The 20756-nt window shown below is 44.6% G+C and overlaps 1 protein-coding gene and 1 long non-coding RNA gene across 3 annotated transcripts in view; both read right to left on the bottom strand.

Moving 5' to 3' along the window:
- LOC147010411 (cell adhesion molecule 2-like) overlaps positions 1-20756 on the bottom strand; it is a 97057-nt gene that overhangs the window by 5813 nt on the left and 70488 nt on the right. Inside the window, exon 8 of the mRNA XM_085858945.1 lies at positions 108-233. Coding sequence (XP_085715071.1) covers positions 108-233 — 126 coding nt within the window. The remainder of the gene's footprint in view (positions 1-107; positions 234-20756) is intronic.
- Positions 248-20122, bottom strand: LOC147010412 (uncharacterized). 2 transcript variants are annotated; one of them, XR_015052233.1, is made up of 2 exons: positions 19712-20122; positions 248-2212 (listed from the first exon to the last, which is right to left on the bottom strand). It is a non-coding gene; the product is annotated as an uncharacterized LOC147010412 (long non-coding RNA). The 2 variants fall into 2 exon arrangements; XR_015052234.1 differs by lacking the exon at positions 248-2212 and adding an exon at positions 11959-15587.

Raw genomic sequence — 20756 nt, 5'->3', positions numbered from 1 at the left:
CTCGAACTTTAACCCGTTTTCTGAATGACGAGCGTCGTCCCACTTTCACCAGACCGAGTTCAGATGTCTAACTCGCTTCCTCGGCACAGATTCCAACCAACACTTACCTTTCTGCCTCCCAAAATAGTGGGTTAACAGGATGAGGAGACAGAGAGTGATGAAGATAACCACGGCGATAACGCCTCCCACCACGGCCTGGTCCGACCCCAATCGCTGTCCCATCTCCATCTCATCTGTAACACGCCACGCACCATCCAATGAAGTGCATCCGAACTTCTCAACCTTTTACTCATTAACCCTAAACCTACGCTTTTGTGCAACATCTTCCCGACTCCATTAGAATTCACGTCGCTTTGTTATCCGATGCGAAGACAATTGGGAACAGATAAAAATCATCCTGAAACGTGACCCGAAACCTTCATGCTGTCTCACAATCATGATGAGAGGGGAGTATAAACTGCGGCAGTTCCACCACGAACAAAGAACACAACAGAAGTGGCTCTTCGATCCTGTGCTTGCATAAGGGAGATGTTCGTGTAATCTCAATACATTGATTGTAACCACCATCCCCTATCCCCCAACCAACCCTATCCCTGTGATGGATACAAGGATGGCCTTAAACAGTTTGCCAAACATTTAATTATTGAGAGAAATTATCCACATATGAATTCTGTCTGTACAGGTGAGTGTGCACCTTGCACGGTTTGTGAACACCATGATTAGATGGTAATGTGTGGTATTCTACCAGCGCAGCACAAATGTGGTAATGCAGTGTGTCACATTGGTGCAGCAGCAGAGACGAGGTGAACAACCATTAATATAATCAATGAGTCGTTACGTTTAATTCGTTATCTCATTACGGCCTAACCAGGGGGAAAAATGGCCATTTGTTTGACGGATTTTCCACCCACACCAAACCCGTCGATAATCATGGGTATTACAGTCAATGCTTTTAGCCACGTGCATGGTTGAAAAGTTAAACAATGTCCCAGGAACATTAAAATGCAGCTCACGGGCGCCGTGCCATGCACGGGAAATACATCACCGTGTCTATTGCTGTGTCCAAGTCATCCGTGCGATGAATATTATTACTCCGTAACTTTGCGATTGTCACTCGACAAAGACTGGCCGTGCTACAGTATCCGGCTGGAGAGCTTCTCGGCCTGCATGAAACGCATGTGTGGCTATTGCAGGACGACGTTTGAGCCTCAGTGATTTTCGCCATTGGTGAGTCCACCGGATGGCATGTGCGCATCAAAGGCCGACGTCTTTCCTTTTCACGTACGGCTGCACCCGTGTTTCTGTGAATGGCTGTCGTTCACAAAAAATACATTCCGTTGTTGCACGTCCACAGAAGCCTTCACCAGATCCATTACAATCGTCCTCAGTTCCCCCTCTTCCACCCTCCTGCCTTGATTGCTGTTTAGTTGTCCAAGAGTGAAAGAGTTAAAATCTTCCTCCATTGTGGTGTGGATGGTTCATGATCTACGCCGTGAGGCCGGGACAGATTCCCACTGCTCCTGTGAGATCCACTGGATCAGGGCTCATGAGCTATTGTCTGAAGGGAATGCTGAGGGGTTATGCTTCCTTGGCAACCTACAGAATGCCAAAATAATCTGTCGGTGCTTTCAAACAGCTAAAGTGATCAACGCTTCTGTGAGTCAAAAGAACAGGGGTTCACACAGCTTCGACAAAGATATAAATCCCATGCTAGGTTTATGTTTTGAATAACACACACGCACACACACACGTCCTCTTTTTCTCAAAGCAACGGATTGTTGCACAAATCGGATTCAAGGGCTTACAAATCATTCAAGTTCCACCACATGTGGTCTCACGTCTTTGGATCTTGAGTTGAGGTTTTGAAGGTGTCCCTCAAATGGTCTCCGTCAGAAGTAGAAATGCGAGAACATACGCATTTTTGAAAATCATTGATGGCTGTTTCATACAGTACATTGCTTGGAGTATATTTCGGGTACTTCTGCTGAATGTGTAATGTGCGAGGCCTATTTTCGTCCACTTTTCTCTCACATAGCCCCATACAAGGTAATCTGGGATAGTTAGATCAGGAAACCTTGAGGGCCATGAAATGTCGCCAAACTGAGAGAATTTGTGACCAATAAAGTGCAGCCACAGAATATTCATCAACATGATGGCTGTGTGGGATTTTTGGCTCCATCCTGCTGAATCCAGATGTTCTTCAAAGGAAGAGCTGCAACACAAGAAGCAGGAACGTGTTGAGCAAGTAGACATATTCGGCAATGATGGAGCATGTGCGACCCCTTTCATTTTAGAAACTGGGATGGCCCAATCTATGAGCACACTTTTGTAAACAGCACACCACATGCGAGGCTTTTGACCACAAAGGGGTTTTGAGGGATTTTTTTTTAAAGCTAATTAGCAAAACCACCGAGTGCAAATTTTGCATCACCTATTTGGGGTCGCTCGACCATCTATAAGCTAATTATCTCGAATAAGGTTGAAAAATGCGAAAATCTTACTTCCGCTTCCCTGCACCTGCCAAAAGTGTCTACAGGACAAAATGAACGTTGCGTAGATACAACCCAAGGTGTTCAATAAGTATCCTTAGAGCTTAGACATTCCATGTTCATGAGAAGTGAGGAAGAGAGTCGATGTACAGATCTACGAGGGCTCCTCGTCACTGCTGTGCACACATTCTCAATTGCCGATGGTGTCCATCCGGGCAGTGCGTGGCCTACTGCATCGTCTGGTGCCTTGTACCCCATACCTTAGCTCTGAAATTCGTTTGTGGAATGATGAAGACACCGTAGCTTGCAAAAGTATTCACCCCCCCTCCAAAGTTTTAACCTTTTTATGTTACCTGAGCTTATTTCATGATGCTATCCGATCAAACTTAGAAGCCTGGTGTTGGCTTAGTGGTTAGGGTGGCGGCTTGGGATCCCAGGATCCTGAGTTCAAGCCCCGCTGGCTGCTGAATTAACACCAGGGGGTTGACTCAGCCTGTCATCCATCTGAGGTCGGCAAAGTGAGTACCAGTGTACTGGTCCCGGTGTATGCCCCGGTTAGAATAGGTATACCATATCCCTGTGTGTCGTAAGAGGCGACCAGGGTTGGCGTCAGGAAGGGCATCCGGCCATAAAACATTGCCTCAAGAAAAAGCCTAACCCCTGCACAGCAGGGAAAAATGGCTGTAAAAACGGTCATTTTTTTTTTTTATCCAATCAAACTTAAGATATGGAGTCCTCATAAACAATTCCAAAGTGATAAAGCTAACAAATGCAGATAAAATGTGAATAAGTTTGATCAACAGAGAAAATCAGATGATTCTCAGTTGCATAAGTATTCAAGTCTCTTGCCTAATTAACCCTAAATCACTTCAGGAGCAAACTGGAAGGGCATTCGGGAGAGTGCATACCTCTGCCAAGCTGATTAGTTTACGTTTTGTATCCCACCGATAAGCCTGATCTGGATTCAGACCTGAACTAAAATTTAATCGGCTTGTTCTCATCACCTAATCAACTCATCCACCAAATTTCGTCTGAGTCCGTCCATCATTTTTTGAGATATCGTGCTATACTGTATATCGTTTTAGCCCTATCATTCAATGATGAAGAATCACCTAAAAAATTATCGGATCGGAATCCAGATTCAGATCTTCTCCAAAATCGAATCAATTCTTCCTTGTTACACACAAATGGAGTTTGCGAAAAAGCATCTTAATGATACTGCAGGCATGTGGAGAAGAAGAGTTTTGTGGTCAGACGAGACCAAAATAGAACATTTTGGTCTAAATTCAAAGCGTTATGTATGGTGCAAGCCTAGCACTGCACATCACCCAGGCAACACCATCCCTACTGTCGAGAATGGTGGTGGCAGCATCATTTCATGGGATTGTTTTTCATCAGGGACTGGAAAGCTTGTCAGGATAGAAGGGCCAATGGACGATGCAAAGTACAGGTGAATCCTTGATGAAACCCTGCTCGAGTCGGCCATGATTCGAGAACCGGGTAGGAGATTCACATTTCAGCAGAACAATGATCTGAAGCACAAAGCTGAAGGTACACTGGAGTGGCTGAATAAGAAGGAAATAAATGTTCTTGAGTGGTCCAGTCAATGTCCTGACTTGAACCCAATTGAACATTTTTGGCGAGACTTGAAGATTTCAGCCCATCGATGATCCCCATCAAACTTGGCAGAACTCGAGCAATTTTCACGTGAAGAATGGGCAAAGATTTCGCTGTGCAAAGCTGGTAGAGACCTACCCCTACCCAAAAATTCTCATAGCAATCATTGCTGTTAAAGGTGCTAACACCAGGTACTGCTGATCTAAGGGGCTGAATAATTTTGCAACCAGTGAATTTTGATTTGTACACGTTTTTTGCAGGTATTCCTGACATGTAACCTCATATCTATAACAGTGTTTAGTTTGATCTCTTCAGTTATGAATAAAAATGTTAATTTGGAAAAATTGTTTCGACATAATTCGTAATTTATCCAAATGTGGCATTATTGGTTGGGGGTGAACACTTTTGCAGGCCACTGTAGCATTTGCACGCAGAGCTTCGTTGGTATGGATTTACGTTTGAAACAAGGTTGCCAGGTGTTTTTCAGGCTGTCGGCCAAATTGATGATTAAAATCAGCCAAATCGCTTTGAAAAAGGCCAAAATTCGAAAAGTTCTCAAATTTATGGGGCCATGTTCTTATCATTCAAATACCCGGCCATGTGCTTATTTTGCCGACCAAGTCCAAATTTGGAATTGCAGACCACGATTGTGACACATGGCTCATCAAGCATGAGTAAGCTTGCTGGGATAGCACCAGCGCCCATGGACATTACACATACAGGTGGGAAATGGGGGCTTGGGACTCATGTCTCTGATTGGCTATGGCCACCAAGAAATCAGCTGCAGTCGCAAACCGGCCAGAAATGGCCAAAAAGCAATTTGGCTTTAACTTGGCAGGACATTGAAAAAGGTCAAGTTTTATTGAAAAAAAAAAAAAAGCCAAAAAATGATTCGGCCGACACCTTTATTTCCTTATCGGCCAAACAGCAGCAAAAAAAAGGCCAAAAATTGTCAAATTTGAGCGGTAAAAAGCCAAACTGGCAACTATGGTTTGAATCCTCTCTGAGCCAGGTTGCAAACAACAAGAGTCCACAAAAGCTGACCTTTGCGAGTCCAATGACCCGTGTCTTCACAATCTTAAACCCTAATCTGAAAGTAAATTAATACAACATCAATTGCATGCATTAAACTCACGGTGTTTAGACATTTGCGTATAATGTACGTGTGCAACACCATGTATAACAAAAAGTTAGTCTGACATTCGCAGTGAGTTGTGGAAAATTGAGTACACAGCAATAAAGCACCAAAATTTTGATTGCCCAAAAACCAAGAGGAATCAGAAGGCAATCCGGATAGGGCTAAACAAACAGGCCAATGCTCTTAATACAGAGGAAAAATGTCTGGATATGGTGCTGAGTTTCGTGGAATGGATTTCACCTGCTCCAGGAGTCCAGGAAGAGGTCCCGGGACTCCAGTCAGGCTCTGTGTACTACCACAACCACACTACCGAGAGAGTGGTCAGGCCAGAGTGTGTAACCAGCCACTCATTGTGGACACGGCAACCTTGAACCACAGACTCGGTGAATGACAGAGTTCAAGTGAAGTTTGGGAATGGGAATGTCTCTCGTACCAGTTTCTCACCACAAATTCCACATCCACTGCTCCAACCAGCAATACATTGTCCCAGCTGTCCATCCACTCTGCCCGCTCCTCGACTGGTCTTCATTTGCATTTCCGGCATCCTCGCTTTCTGCTTTCTATTCTCTGCTCAAATATCCTCGCTGGCACCTTTGATCTGGGCTCAAAGCTTTAAGGATCACAATATTTTTATTACCAAGATGAGGCTCATGGAAGAACCTCGGTTTGAACAGCTCATGGAATTACGATCATAAAATCCCCTTCATCCCTTGCACAATACTTTCCTGATTGCTGTCCTGACTCACCCCATTGTTCTGTATTGCAATCTTACTGTATTACCCAACCCCCCCCCCCTTTTCCCTATGGCTTTCCCCCTCTCTTTTTCCTTCTCTCTCACTGTATTACCTGCTTTGACCATTCCCTTGACATCCCAGTCATTTAAAATACAAAATGAAAACCTTTTCATCCTTTTGCCTCTCGAACGATCTTCCCGAGTATTTTGTCTCCAACTCTTTTCTCCGAGATTCCAAGTGTGCTGTTCACTGCCACCTCATGGTTTCTCCCATTCCCACTCATGTGTGTGCTTTATGATGTCTACTCAGACCATGTTCCACCTTTGACGCTCAATCTTCTCTTTTGTGCTACGATGCATTCAATATCTTATTGTCCTGCTGTCATCCCATTGCCACATTTTGTGTCTGTGGACCCTTTGCTCCCTGCTATTCTGCTATTCCATACCTGTATAAAAAGAACAATTCAGAAGCCCTCGGAAAATGGTTCACATATTACATCCAATGTTAATTACAAGGTTCCACTCTCAATGGGTTGACCGAGCAAGAAGACAAACATGTACAGCCATTGCCTTCTGTTATGAGACAAGATGTTAACAATGAAACAGCACAATACTTCTGCCAAGCAAAGACATCGATATCAAATCCAAGGTTGGAACACACTGTGTAGACTGCTGCACCTCCCGAGCTCACAACACGTGGCTAAGGAACGGCGATCTTCAAGAACGTTGGTCATCTGGATGAAAATCAGTGCCAACCATCGAAAGATTCCTTTCCAGTCGATTGTACACAGACTGTCCACAGACGGGCGAATGACAACAATATTAAAGCCACCCTTCAAGACAAAATGCTCTGTGCATCAAACTTGAAAGAGCAGGAGTTTCTCATCAATGAGCGTTTTTCCAGGGCAAGATTAATGAGCAAATCAATTTGACGTTGGCACGAGCCAGTCCATCAGACGAAGATAATTTTTTTCCTTCAACCATGTTCCGACACACGCCGCAAACAGCTTGGGCCGCTTACACTTCCTCAGGTGCAAATTGGAATCCCAGTTGAAGAGTTGCTTGAAGATGGAAATAAACAAGTAAAATGATGAGGCCACATTGCTGCACCGAGCCAAACGGTTCTACGCTTATCACTTCGAATTTCATACATTGACGTGATATGACCAACAGGCAGAACCGGCAGAAATGGCTATTTCGCTACTTGATGAGCAACCTGAGCAAGCAATTGCGAGGGAAATGACAAAGAATTCCTCCAGAAGGTGACACGTGCCGCTCAACTGTGCTTGACTAAAACTTGGAGCCACCATTTTGAGGCCATCGCTCGTTACCCTCGCCGAAGGAGAGAGAGAGAGAGAGTATTGCATTTTTGGTCTGTTTGTTCATGTTTTTCTCCGCAACCGCTTGTCGGATTGAGACAAAATTTTGACCATTGGTGCGACTACTCATGATGAATGTTTTCATGATAATTATGACGTCATAGGTCACGTGGTGTGGCAGCCATATTGGAAAAACGGAAAACTTTGGACCTCTGTATCTCTGAAACCGCACTTTACAAGTATGGCCACCTGTCCATGAGGAAGAAGGTTCACACATACAGTATGATATAATTGGTCACGTGTTTTGGCAGCCATATTGGATTTACCTTAAAACCTATAAAAAAAATCTTCCTCTCCACACGGCTGGACAAATCGAGGGGAAACTTCACACAAGTGTTCCACAAGCCATGGGTGTCCAAGTGCGTTAAGGAATTATTTATAGGTCACATGGTGTGGCAGCCATATTGGGTTGAAGAAAAATATTAAATAATGTTTCCTTTGGAAACGCTTAATCAATAGTTGTGAAACTTCACCTTTATGATGTCGTAGTGATGGGGAATATATTTTTTTTAATTTCAACTTGATCGGAAACATGGTCTGACAGCCAGAATCATAAAATTTTTTGATATGGGGTTTTTTTTTTTAATATGGCTCACTTTGCTGTGCCTGGATGGGTTTGAGGGTAGAGGAGTATCAGCTGAAATGCGAATCCTGTCCAGGTTCCTCCTGATGACTTCGTCTTTACTTTTTGCTTGTTTTGGCTCCTTCTGATTACTCCAATGCAGGACTTTACCTATTTGGTCTTCCATTTGATTTGAATTTAATATATTTTAATCCCATTCTAAATTGAATTGAATAATGAATAATAATTTTAAAACGTCCTGGGTCAGGGTCAGGGTCAGGTGTCCGATCAAAGAGGGGTATCATCAAAGCAGTTATGACGTACCCAGTCATCACTGCCAGCAGTTATAAAGTGGCAGTTCTAATTATGTGTCTTATTATGTAACACACCAGTACACAAACGCCACACAACATACACCACACAAAAGCAGTCATGGTGAGGGTCTGCAATCTCTGATTGCTCTTTTTCTTGTTGAGTTTGCATTTTGCTGGCAGCACACCGAGCGCATCTCCCTTTTATGAATCGCTCGGTGTGTGATTAGAATCCAGCACCAACACTCTGGTGGGATTGCTCAATGATGTGATTCTGAGGTATGGTGTGGGGGCAATCAGCTTACTGACCTTGAGGAACGCTTCTTCTTCTTCCCAATGCACCAATTCCTGCAAACCACTTCATGAGCAAAGCAGACTTCTGCCGACCACAGCGAAATGCTTCTGTCACAGATGAAAGGCCCCAATACTTGATCTGTGTTAGTTATTTCAAAACCTCCAAAAACTGAGCCTGCTAATGTGATTGTCAGTACCTCCACATAAGGATTCAAGCACAAGCAAATGTGGGTTCTGGACACAGTTCAGGTTGTCCGTTCTCCTCCTGGAGGTACTTTTTGTACCGTGCATTCAAATTCTGATTTGTTCATAATGCTCTCTCTTTGTTGATCGTGGTTGGTGAGACGTATACGTCCATTTGCGGTCTTGTTTGCTGAGCTGACCGAGATATGCATGAAGTCCAACTGTCCAGTTAAAAACATTCAAACACCTCTCGAGTCTTCAGTTGGGTTGCTTTTCTTGAGGTGAGACCAGAGATTTACTCCGCAGGCTTTTTTTTTCTTTTTCTTCATCAGAGGTCTACTGGGCAGCAAGAGGGAATATCGAACCTCAGGTATCGCATACACAGACGTGTGTGTGTGTGTGTGTGTGTGTGTGTGTGTGTGTGTGTGTGTGTGTGTTCTCAAGCCGCAGGAAGTCAGAGTTTAGGAGTTTAAGTAACATATTGGCACACAATGACGTACTCTTTTTTTCAAAGTCAGGGACTAAGTCATCTTTTCAGCATGTAAAACACAGTCAGGCTAAACGTCCATCTTGTTCACTCAGTGTTCAGCTTGAGGATACAAAAGCTGCACACAGTCACAGCCTCTGTCTATTCACCATAAGCTAGCCAACATGTTATAGTTACCACCATCTTGCACGTGGTGCGACTCGTCTGCGGAAAGTACACCTCGGACTGAAAAACAAGAACTTCTTGAAAAAGTCATCCAGACCATTCCTCCAGACAGACATCCGGTGCATGTCCAGGAGTCCAATAACTGCAAGGTACAATCAGTTTTGCAATCCCCACAGAAACAGGAAGCGCATGAATGTAATGGCTCTTACCTTTAACTTATTCCAGTTTGTTCTTCTTCCGCTTACTGTACAGCTTTTGATTAGGGACCAAGGTCTTTATGTTTCCTTCATTTTATTGGAACAATGTCCTCTCAAAATGGTGAGATGACTCCTGCAGGGCTGGCTCTGGGTGTGGTGATGAAATTCACATGAGATTCTGATGGTGAATAATTTTTGTAGTCTGATTTGACGGACATTTTCAGCAAATTACTTACATAACAACAATCATAAGTGAGGAATGTGTGAACTCAGCAGATTTTACACCCAAGAGTTAAAAGAACAAAACAACTCATTTGTGTCGATAATAGGCCTCAGGGTATCCGTGTGGCTATACAGGCCATGCTTTATCAAGTTCATAATGTGAACCATAAAAGGTCTTTTTCTATGGTATCTAAGGTTCGTGGAGGAGTTTGTACATATACATAAAGTTATACAGTATATCACAAGTAGTACAAGGACAGGAGACATCGGTGCACTATCACATGCATTACAAGCACTATGGAGACAACGGACGAATCAACACAGTGAGATCTGAAGATAGAACCTTGGCATCATGAGCTAAGTGCTCAGATGGGAAGACTAAACAGGCCCAAGGTGACCTCTGCAGGGGTGGGTGTGGTGATGGTGTTTATATTGCCATTACGTGGCTCGTCAGTCGGTCGTTAAATCAAGCAAATTCACGTCCCTCCTGCGGTCACTTATCCCAAAATTGGTCTCCAAGCTCATCAAGCTCCATGTTTTCGGTAATAGAGTCTACTCAGAGAAATCATCGGGAACGCTGGACACCTTATTCACCACCAAACAGTCAAATCTCGATCATGTGGCCACAACCCTTCTGCAAAAACAATAATGGTCACAGAACACGTGATCGTGGGTTCACTACATTTGGTTTCTTACAGCACATACCGATAGAGGACATGATGTTGTGATAAAATATGAGGATATAAGATACCAATGGTTGTATCGGGCAGTTTTAACCACCTTCACCACAAAACAACACCCGTGCCACCAAAAAAAACAAAACAACCTGCAGCACTAAATACCACCTTCAGTCCACCTTATGACCTTAACTTATAAATATATTTTTAATTAAAAAAAACACTTAATTTTGCCAAATGATATGATATTTTGGGTTGTTTGGTATTCCCATCTGAGCACAAGTTTTCCATCTTTAAAATATACAAACAACGGCGAAGCAAAACATGCACCTCATTTTGGACTGCCTTTCCTCGAAGAACAAAGCTCCTTTTCTTTTTGTTTCTTTTGATATGTTTAAAAATTTACATTCCCCCTTCCCCTCCTTCCAGTCTGCACTTCACTTCCATCTCCACCTCCCCACATATGATGAAGATGTTCTCCGATCCACAGAATAATACAATTTATGCTGTCTTGCATTCATGATACGTTTGGAATGCAGCTATGAAGTGAAGAAACGTCACAAAAGATACAGGGTTATAGGATATAAGTTTGAGGATACGATGTTAGAGGATATGAGGTCAGAGGACAGGACGTTAGAGGATATGAGTTTGGAGGACATGAGGTTAGAGGAATGGATGGTACAGGATAAGAGGTTAGAGGACACGAGGTTAGAGGACATGAGGTTAGAGGATATGAAGTTACAGGATGCAAAGTTATAAGACACGAGGTTAGAGGACACGAGGTTAGTGGATACGAGGTCATTGGACAGGGTGTTAGATGATACGAGATTAGAGGATACAAGGTTATAAGACACGATGCTAGAGGATACGAGGTCAGAGGACAGAATGTTAGAGGATATGAGGTTAGAGGATACAAGGTTATAAGACACGATGTTAGGGGATAGGATGTTTGAGGATATGAGGTTAGATGATGTGAGGTCAGAGGACAGGATGTTAGAGGATACGAGATCTGAGGACAGGATGTTAGAGGATACGAGGTTAGAGGACAGGATGTTAGAGGCCATGAGGTTAGAGGATACAAGGCTGTATTAGGTTAAACATACCAAGGGTTACATCTTGCAGTTTTAACCACCTCTACCACAAAACAACACCAGCACCACTGAATACTACCTTCAGTTCAGTTCACCATTCCTCATTCATCCCCAACATCTTATGCACCACCACATTATGTTGGGAGATACTTCTAGTGTCCAAAGCTTTTGAACGAGTTTATTTTACCCCCCAAAAAAGGACATCAGGAGATACCAATGTACCTTTACCTGAACAACAAGGACCTTATGAGTGACATAAATATTAGTTGTCAATGGACAAGTCACTGGGGTCGATGAGATATGAACCTCAGGTTCCAGTATCATGAGGAAAGTGCTCAGATGGGAGGAAAGTGCTCAAACGGGTCAACCAAGAGGATTTCCCCCCAAAATGAAACACTGCCCACGAATCAAGGTTCAGCACACCCGTGCTTGTTTGTATCTACAATACAGAACGATTAACGAGCTATGTAAAATAATCGTTTTGGCACACTGTTGGTCTTGTTATTAAATGTCATTACAAGTGGTAATACATCATCATTTCGTTTTATTATTCCATGTAAATACAGCAATTCCAAAATCGTGTTGCAATCTTTCTACAATGCTGTTAATGACATGTTAATGAAGTGTGACCTTTCACTGTTACACTCTAGTTTTGCATTGTTAATTAGCTGGATTGTCTCACCAGTGCACCGTTCCCTTTTTTTTTGCGCCATTCATTACTATTTACTATTTCGATGACATTTGTGCCCATCTATTGTAAAAGGCATAAATTTACATAAGAAGTACCTTATTTGTGAAGCTCCCTCTCCAGACTCTATTGTCAAATGACCTTTTTCTTCCATTTCATTTTGTAATAAACAGCCATTGTGTATTGGCTCATTAGTGATAAGAACATTGTAGACCAACCTGTTTTTGATCCCTGACCTGTACTGGGATTGTGGATTGGCCTAATTGTGGCCCATAAAGCATGTTGGGATTGTGGAATAGTCTCTTTTCAACCCGTGGCCTGTGCTCGACTTGGTTGGACTGTTTACGACCCCTGACCTGTTCTGGGATTGTGGATTGGCCCAAAACTATGTTGGGATTGTGGAACAGTCACTTTTCAACCCATTGGCCTGTGCTCGACTTGGTTGGACTATTTATGGCCTTTGGCCTGTGCTAGAATTGTGGATTAAACCAACCGTGGCCCATAAACTATGCTGGGATTGCATTATGGCCAGTCTTCATCCCATGGCCTGTGCTCGACTTGGTTGAAGTATTTATGGCCTTAGACTTGTACTGAGATTGTGGATTGTCCCTTGTGCTGGTTGACAGACCACAGTCATTGCTTCAAAGAGACAAGTGACCAAAAGCCCCCCCCCCACCCCCAACATAGTGGAACCAGCAAACTGTGATGATACTGTAACTGTGTAGGTAGTTTGAATGATTACACTTAAAGGCCCGGTCACACCTTGACGTTTTAGCCAGCGATGGCAACGTATTAAAATGTATGTAAAACGCTGGCTGACGTTGAACTTTTGATGTTTTTTTTTAAGATTCGGACGTATTCATAACGAGTTGGTCGTATGTATAACGCATTGGTAACTACACAGAACGTTTCGTTGTGTTATAGATAACTTATACCAACGAATGCTGAACCTGTTGTCGGCCTACACCACCGATGCCCAACAATAGTCTAACTCAGGCATAGCACGTTGTACACATCGCCGACGATGTCGTGACGTAGCCTATTAAAAGGCTGACGCACAACGATTCGAATCATAACTGCCGTAGAAATGGAAGTGACAACATCGCGGTCACACCTTGGCGATCTTGCCAGCGTATGCCGACGTAACAAAAAATGTGTCTAAAACGTTGGGGGCACGTCAAATACGGTATGAGTAAGTTTGGTATACGCGAGTAGAACGCTAAATACGCTATCATACGTCGTAGTAAGTAGAGTACGTCAAGAAATTTTGAACATGTTCAAAATTTTACGACGTACTCGGCGTATGACACGTTCGCATGCGATGGGGATAAGTTTTACACACGATATGTGGACGCTTACACACGTCCACAAACGCTACTTATAAGCTACTCATAAGTCGAAACACGTCGCGGTAATGTCTTTTTTACGCGAAACTTATTTCTACCTTATGTTTGACGTGCTTTGAACCAATTCTTTACGTAGTCCCAACACACATCGACGTATGTAGACGTATTCCAATGACGTCTTCCGGTCGACAAAAAAAAAAGAATGTGTTTCTAGGTTACAACTGCCATATAAAGACGTGTTCCCAGCGGTTTTGGGAATTGGTATATAAAAATGCTGCTCATAAAAGGGGAACCCAACAGTGTTTTCGAGTCCTTTTTGAGTCGATGTCCATGTCAGCAGTAACAGTATCAGTACCAGTATTAGTATTAGTATTAGTAGTAGTTTGTTCATGTTGGCAGTAGTAGGTGAGTGTGAGGGGGAGGGTGTGGGTTATGATGGATCGTCCTTGCGTCCGCGTGTCCACGGGTAGGTTCATAGGCTGCCACTCAACGATTTAAATGGCTGCATCTCCACTATTGAAAGTCGACGCTTGCGCTCAACAATTGGATTTTTTTTACACTCAACGACTTTTAAACGGTACCACTCAGCTATTTTCATTGTTTACAATGAACGATTTAAATTGCTGTCACTCGCCTTTGTTTTTTTATTTTATTTTTTTGACGCTGGGGTTTGGAAATTTGAAGCGTTTCTTCTGAACGTGTTAGAACGCTCAAACTCGACTATTTTAAATAGACGTTGCCGATGGACAATTGGAATCATAGCCAAGCTAGACATCGAAGTGTGAACATCCTCGTCATGCCGAAGAAAAGTTTGAAGAATGCTGCAAATAAGTGTCCTGGCCGTGGCCGTGGACGCTGACGCAAGGACGATCCATTATACCGACGTCTTTCAGCCTATGAGTAACTTAAAAGTAACGTCTGTCGACGTGTGGCAACGATCGCATAATGTGCCAACAACACGTTAATCATAGGTTAGAAATAAGTTTCGGGTACACTAAACATTACCTCGGCGTGTCTCAACTTATGATTAACTTACAAGTAGCATGTGTTGACGTCTGTCAACGATCGCAGACTGTGCATACAACTTGTGGCCAGCGTAGCGGAACGTGTGAGTCATACGCCGGCATACGTCGTGAAATTTCAAGCATGAAAAAATTTGAGGACAACCGAAAAGTACAACGTTTAAAGCCAACGTACAACGACGTATGGCAACGTACTACGACGTATGCCAGCGTGCTCTCAATGTTATCAAAACTTACCCATAACGTATTCAACGTGTGCCAGCGTTTTAGAAAAAAAATTCAAAAATCGGCATACGTTGGCTAAAACGTCAAGGTGTGACCGGGCCTTAACCTGGGCTAGGTTACTTCACTTCCCAGAAAGGATGAGAGCAGCACAGAATAACAAACTAAAAGAGCTGGGAAAAGGGAGGATGGAATTGTGGGAGGGGTGTGAGGTGAGGGGGGTGGGTGGAGGGTGAAGGAGATGGTTGGTCTGTCATCAACCAGGGCTAGTGAATACACGACAGATTTTTATACACACTTTCCCATAATCATTTTTGTTCCTGCACCGAAACAGCCATATAAAGGTCAACCCCCACTACTGTTAAACGACAAGAGCTTCCAGACGCTCAAAATGGAGCTCTGACATAAATCTCGTGCAGGAGAAAGGCCAGTGTACTTTTCGTGAATCACAAGGACATTAGCAGACAAAGGACAAACATGTGTAGTGTCAGGGATTCGAATCTGGATTTCTGCAATCCTGAGCCACCAGGTGAGATGGGAACGCTAAGCAGGATAACCCAGGACAGGTATGGGAGCATGCACCAGAGCAGCGCGTCGCTGCGTCCACTTTCCGCCGGTACTCCAGTGGTCTCCGTCTGGCCATCCCCGAGCAGATGCTTGGCTCATCCCCATCTCCTTGAGATCAACTTGCTGCAAACCATGAGGCACGTACGTGGTCGGCCCATTGGCCTCCTCCACTCACGAGACTCCCTTGCTGAGAGAATCTGGTGAGCAGGATCAACATCAGGAAAATGAGACACATGTTCATACAGTCGCAGCTGACGCTCACGGACTCTGCAGGTAACAAATCTCATCCGAGTCTCTCTCAGCAACTGCTCGTTGGACAAAAAGTCCGACCAGCGATAGCCAAGGATTCTCTGAAGAGACCTGGTACCAAAGGAATTAAGTCTCCATCTCAGATCCCTGGTCAGAGTCCAAGTCTCACACCCATAGAACAAGACTGGAAGTACCAAGGACCTGAAGACTCGGACTTTCATCCTCTCGCACAGGTACCGGCAGCGCCACACCCCATGATCCAGTGATTCCACGACTCCCCAGGCCCGACCCAGACGTCTGTTGACCTCTGGCTCACAGCCAGCTGAGACATGGACATCACTGCCAAGGTAAGTGAATCTCTCCATGACCTCAACATCCTCAACACAAACAGACACAGACAGGACAGCAGCATCCAAGATGTCATTGAAAGCCTGGATCTTATTTTTCACCCAGGAAACCCCGTAATCCCAGTGGCTCCGACTCCTCATTTGTCACCTCGAGGGCCCCTAAAAGGATATCTAAAGTCTTTACAAAGATGACTGCATCATCTGCGAAATCAAGGTCAGAGATCTTGACATTCCCAATAATGCACCACAGCTTGATCTCTCTGACATCCACCCCAGAATCCAGTCCATAGAAGTGCTGAAAAGTGTGGGGGCCAGTACACACCCCTGCCTAACTCCAGTAACAATTGGAAATAAGCCAGAGATGGTATCACCACATCTCACAGCACTCTCAGTACCAGAATATAGTTCAGACATCAGATCGATCAGATTTGGTGGCACCCCACGAAGACCAAGAATCCTCCAGAGGACATCCCGATTCACTGAATCAAACGATTTACAGAGATCAACATAGGCTGCAAGCAGCCCCTGACGAAACTCTCGTCTGCGTTCGGTGAGGACCCGAAGAGCAAGGATACGGTCATTCGTTGACCTCTTTGGTGTAAAGCCTGACTGCTCTGGACGCTGGTGCTCAAGCAGATGGTGGTGAACCCTATCAAGAATTATCCGACCAAAGACCTTGCCCGGCACTGAGAGCAGCGTCACCCCTCGGTAGTTGTTGCAGTCTTGGCGATCACCCTTCCCTTTCCAGAGAGGAACAACAAGGCCCCTCTTCCAGCCAGTTGGGATGATGCCTGTGTTCCAGGCAGAGCACAGAACTGCATGCAATGACACAAGTGCAACATTTCCACCAGCCTTGAGAAGTTCAGCATGGATGCCACAGATCCCTGGAGCTTTACCCCATTTCAAATGGTTCACCGTAGCCTGTGTTTCCACAAACAAAGGTGGACCACAGTTGATTGGAAGGTCAGCAACAGGGATTGGAACACCCCTGACGTCCAACTCGACAAATGGTGAATCAGCCTGTTACAACCGCTCAAAGTAACCGGCCCAGCGGGCCTTCACTTCAGACTCCTCTGTCAAGAGCCCACCACCCTCCACTCTAACTGCAGTGCACCGATGGACAGGCTTGGATGAATGCAATGCCCGAATTCCCCTGCAAGCAGGACGAGAATCACTTGACCACAGGTGATGCATTATCCCCTCACAGATTCCTCGCACATAGGCCCCCTTGTCCACCCTTAGCGCACGTACAGTTTTATGCCTCAGCTCCTTGAACAGCTCAGCTCTGCCATTCAGCCTGGCCCTGTGACTCTGGTCAATGGTATCCAGTGTCCCTTGAGAGACAAAATTTTTCTTTGCCCGACAGTGTGTTCCAAGACATCCACCGGCAACATCAAGGAAGGTGGTCTTGAAGGCGCTCCACAACTCTTCAGGATCTCCCAAAGCACCCAGACCCCCCAAATCTCCACTCAGCCTGTTCGCAAACTCCTCAGCTACCCTCTGATCTTTGAGCTTGCCAACATCCAGCCTCGGCTGGGCTGGTGCCATTTTCCTGGATTTAAGGTGCAACTAAAGAGTTGCTACAACAAGCCAGTGGTCAGTATTGAGGAAATGAGCACTCCGGTAGACCCTGCAGTTCTGGATCATCCTCCAGCGATCATCAACAAACACATGCTCAATCTCCTTTGCCACACCGCCAGCGTTGGAATATCAAGTCCAGTGATGAGCTTGTGGGCGCTGAAACCATGAACTGACCACCCTAAGTCCACGACTTCTTGCAAAGTCACGGAACTTAGTGCTATACTGGTTCACAGTTCCAGACCCATGGGGACCAACACACATCTCATAACCATCCCTATCAGTTCCAGTCAATGCATTGAAATCCCCCAAGACGAGAAGTTTATCTCGCCTGGGGCACTGATCAACCACAGACTCGAGTGTGGCATAGAATGCGTCCTTCACGGTGAGATGACTCACCTCGGTCGGAGCAGATACAGAGACCAGGGAAATGACATCGAAGGAGTGACGAATCCTCAGCCTCATAATACGCTCGTTGACCGGTGTTACCTCAATTATCATTGGAGTCAGCTTATTGGACACAGCTACAGCAACTCCTTGGGCATGCTAACCATCAGAGCGACCAGACCAATAGTTGGTGTAACCACCCGCCATGATCTCGCTGCAATCTGGGCTCCGAATCTCAGAGAATGCTGCAATACTGATGTCTAAACGCTTGAGCTCAGATGATAACAGAGACAGGTGATCATCCTCTCTTCGGGATAGGACATTCCAGGCACCCACCCGAAGGGTCCGCCTCAGGTTAACCCAAGGAGACTGCCGTCTGGTGGACGACACCTCAGCACCACTCCGACACACTCTCCCACAATCTGACCCAGGAATGTTACCCCGTGGTTTCCCTCCTATCATCAAAAATTGTGGCTCCCAAAGACTTTGCCCCAATCCTGTCATCTTGTGAGCTGCCCTGCGAAGGGAAGCTGCACAGGAGGTACTTCCACGGTGTCCGTTTTCAGATTTTTTTTATGCTTCGAGAATGTTTTGCGGAATGAAGGGTTTTACGGTGGCCGGAGTGCAAATCCTGCCACCAATCTCCTAATAAGAAGTAACCCCACTGCAGGAGGATGTCTGCAGACACAGTCGGGCACTAGATATGGATGGCTGTTGGCTCACAAGGAGCTCCTCCGCCTTTTGACAGGTTTGGTTTTGAATCATTCTTGGTGTCCATATCCAAACACCCTCCTCACCAGGAAACCTGGTGGTGGAGATGGTGTTGTCCCCGACAACCCGACCATGGAACAGGTTGGTACAAGTTTACACGATACCTGTAGCAAGTCACAGATCTGATCTGGCCTGACCTGACAAGAACACAGTTTGCTCAGAATTGATTTCTTTTTTTAACCAATGGAATTGTGATCTTCATTTTATTCTTATTGTAATTCAAGGTGAGTATTTTTAACATCCATGTCGATTTCATCCATTCTGGATTCTTCATTCCCTCCGCGTATTGTTGTCTCTTTGATTGGCGAACAAACATGTTTTCATCTTTACAATGGAAAGGGTCGAAGGCCATCACTATGAAATGGCAGAACCGAATGGCTTCATCAAAAGGCTTGGAATAACAATGTGTGAAACGAGGAAACATCGGCCACAAAAATGTAACTCTCTTAAATTGCTCCTCGTGCATCTGATTCAAGACTGAACACCTCCTTAAGTTGAAGTTAAAAAAAAAATCCCAACAATCAATGGAAACATTTCATTCTCAGGTGTGAAAAGAGCAGCCAATGTGTGATGGTACCCTGTAGGCCAAATTCGAACTTCCTGCCTCCTGTGGGTCTGCCAGTTGGCATCAAATGATTTTTGAAAGGAAATGTGGAATCTTTAGTGGTCACAAGTGAGTACAAGCAGTAAAGAGAGCCTGCTAAACATCTCGTGATTGGTGGTGTACTCCAAGATGCAACCAAGTGTCAGGATATTAGCTTGTATTCGCAATGGCTTTCATTGGAAATCAAATACAGACTCGACAATTCAGAGGTGAGTACACCTGGGCTATCCTGTCAAAGGTTCATTACATGGCATCACCAAAAAGATGCCTGCGATCATACCCGGCAACATTGTAATTGTACATGGCACCGGTACGGTCATACATGGTGCTGCTGTGGTCGTATACGGTGCCGCTGCGGTCGTACATGAAACCGGTGTGATGGTACCTTGTGCCGGTGCTGTCACATTGACATCGGTGCGGTGATACCCGGTGCTGGAGCAGTCGTACACAGCGCCGGTGCTGTCATACATGGCATCGGTGCGGTGATACCCGGTGCTGGAACAGTCGTACACAGTGCCGGTGCTGTCATACATGGTGTCGGTGCGGTGGTACCCGGTTGCTGGAGCAGTCGTACACAGCGCCGGTGCTGTCATACATGGTGTCGGTGCGCTGGTTTGGTCAGTACAGCATAATTATTTCTGGAAAGGTTTGTGAATTGTAATAACCATACAAGCCAAAAGCAAGAAGAAGAGAAGTCTCTGGCATGGACATTGATACTGCATGGTTGAATTGGGGACAGGGAATGTGACACTGTGGCTGTTATTTTGGGCCCCCATCCGTCCGGTTTTTCCCGGACATGTCCTCATACATGGAAAGTTGAAGGCGACAAAAAAACGGGTTGGGAGGAATCGAAAGTGGGAGTTTTTTTTTTAACCCTTTGCATGCTGTGGTCGCAGATTTGTGATGAGATTAAAAAAAAAATTCAAACAATTTTTTTCGTTTATATTTTAGTTATTTGTCTAACTTGACACCCAAGTTGTATTTCTTTGCAAATACCACTTGAAATTCACAGCCCGATGAAAAAAATTAAATAAACAACAGGGAACCATGCGGCTGTAAACAATGCAGCACGCAAAGGGTTAACCAACCATGGTAAAAACACGATTCGATATGTTGACGAATCAGGAATGATAAGGACGTTCCAAGTAAGACATACATACATACATACATACATACATACATACATACATACATACATACATACATACATATTTCACAAACAAAGAAAATTGGTCAAAGTTTTTTTTACTTTTTTCGTTTCCAGTTGTCACTGTGACGCGTGACGTCACACTCACTGCAAATAGCGTCCCCACAATAATGAGCAGTGTTACCCGGTTTATAGAGACCAAGTCATGATGATGATGATGTGATGAATGTGATACGATGATCTGATAAATCTTGACAATAAAACTTTGAGAAATGTTCATTCA

This window comes from Eptatretus burgeri, chromosome 16 (assembly GCF_056783735.1).
Source record: "Eptatretus burgeri isolate ZD-2024b chromosome 16, Ebu_testis_v1, whole genome shotgun sequence".
Lineage (NCBI taxonomy): Eukaryota > Metazoa > Chordata > Myxini > Myxiniformes > Myxinidae > Eptatretus > Eptatretus burgeri.
Note: the sequence above shows the minus strand (reverse complement) of the source record. Positions and strands in the feature narration are given on the sequence as shown.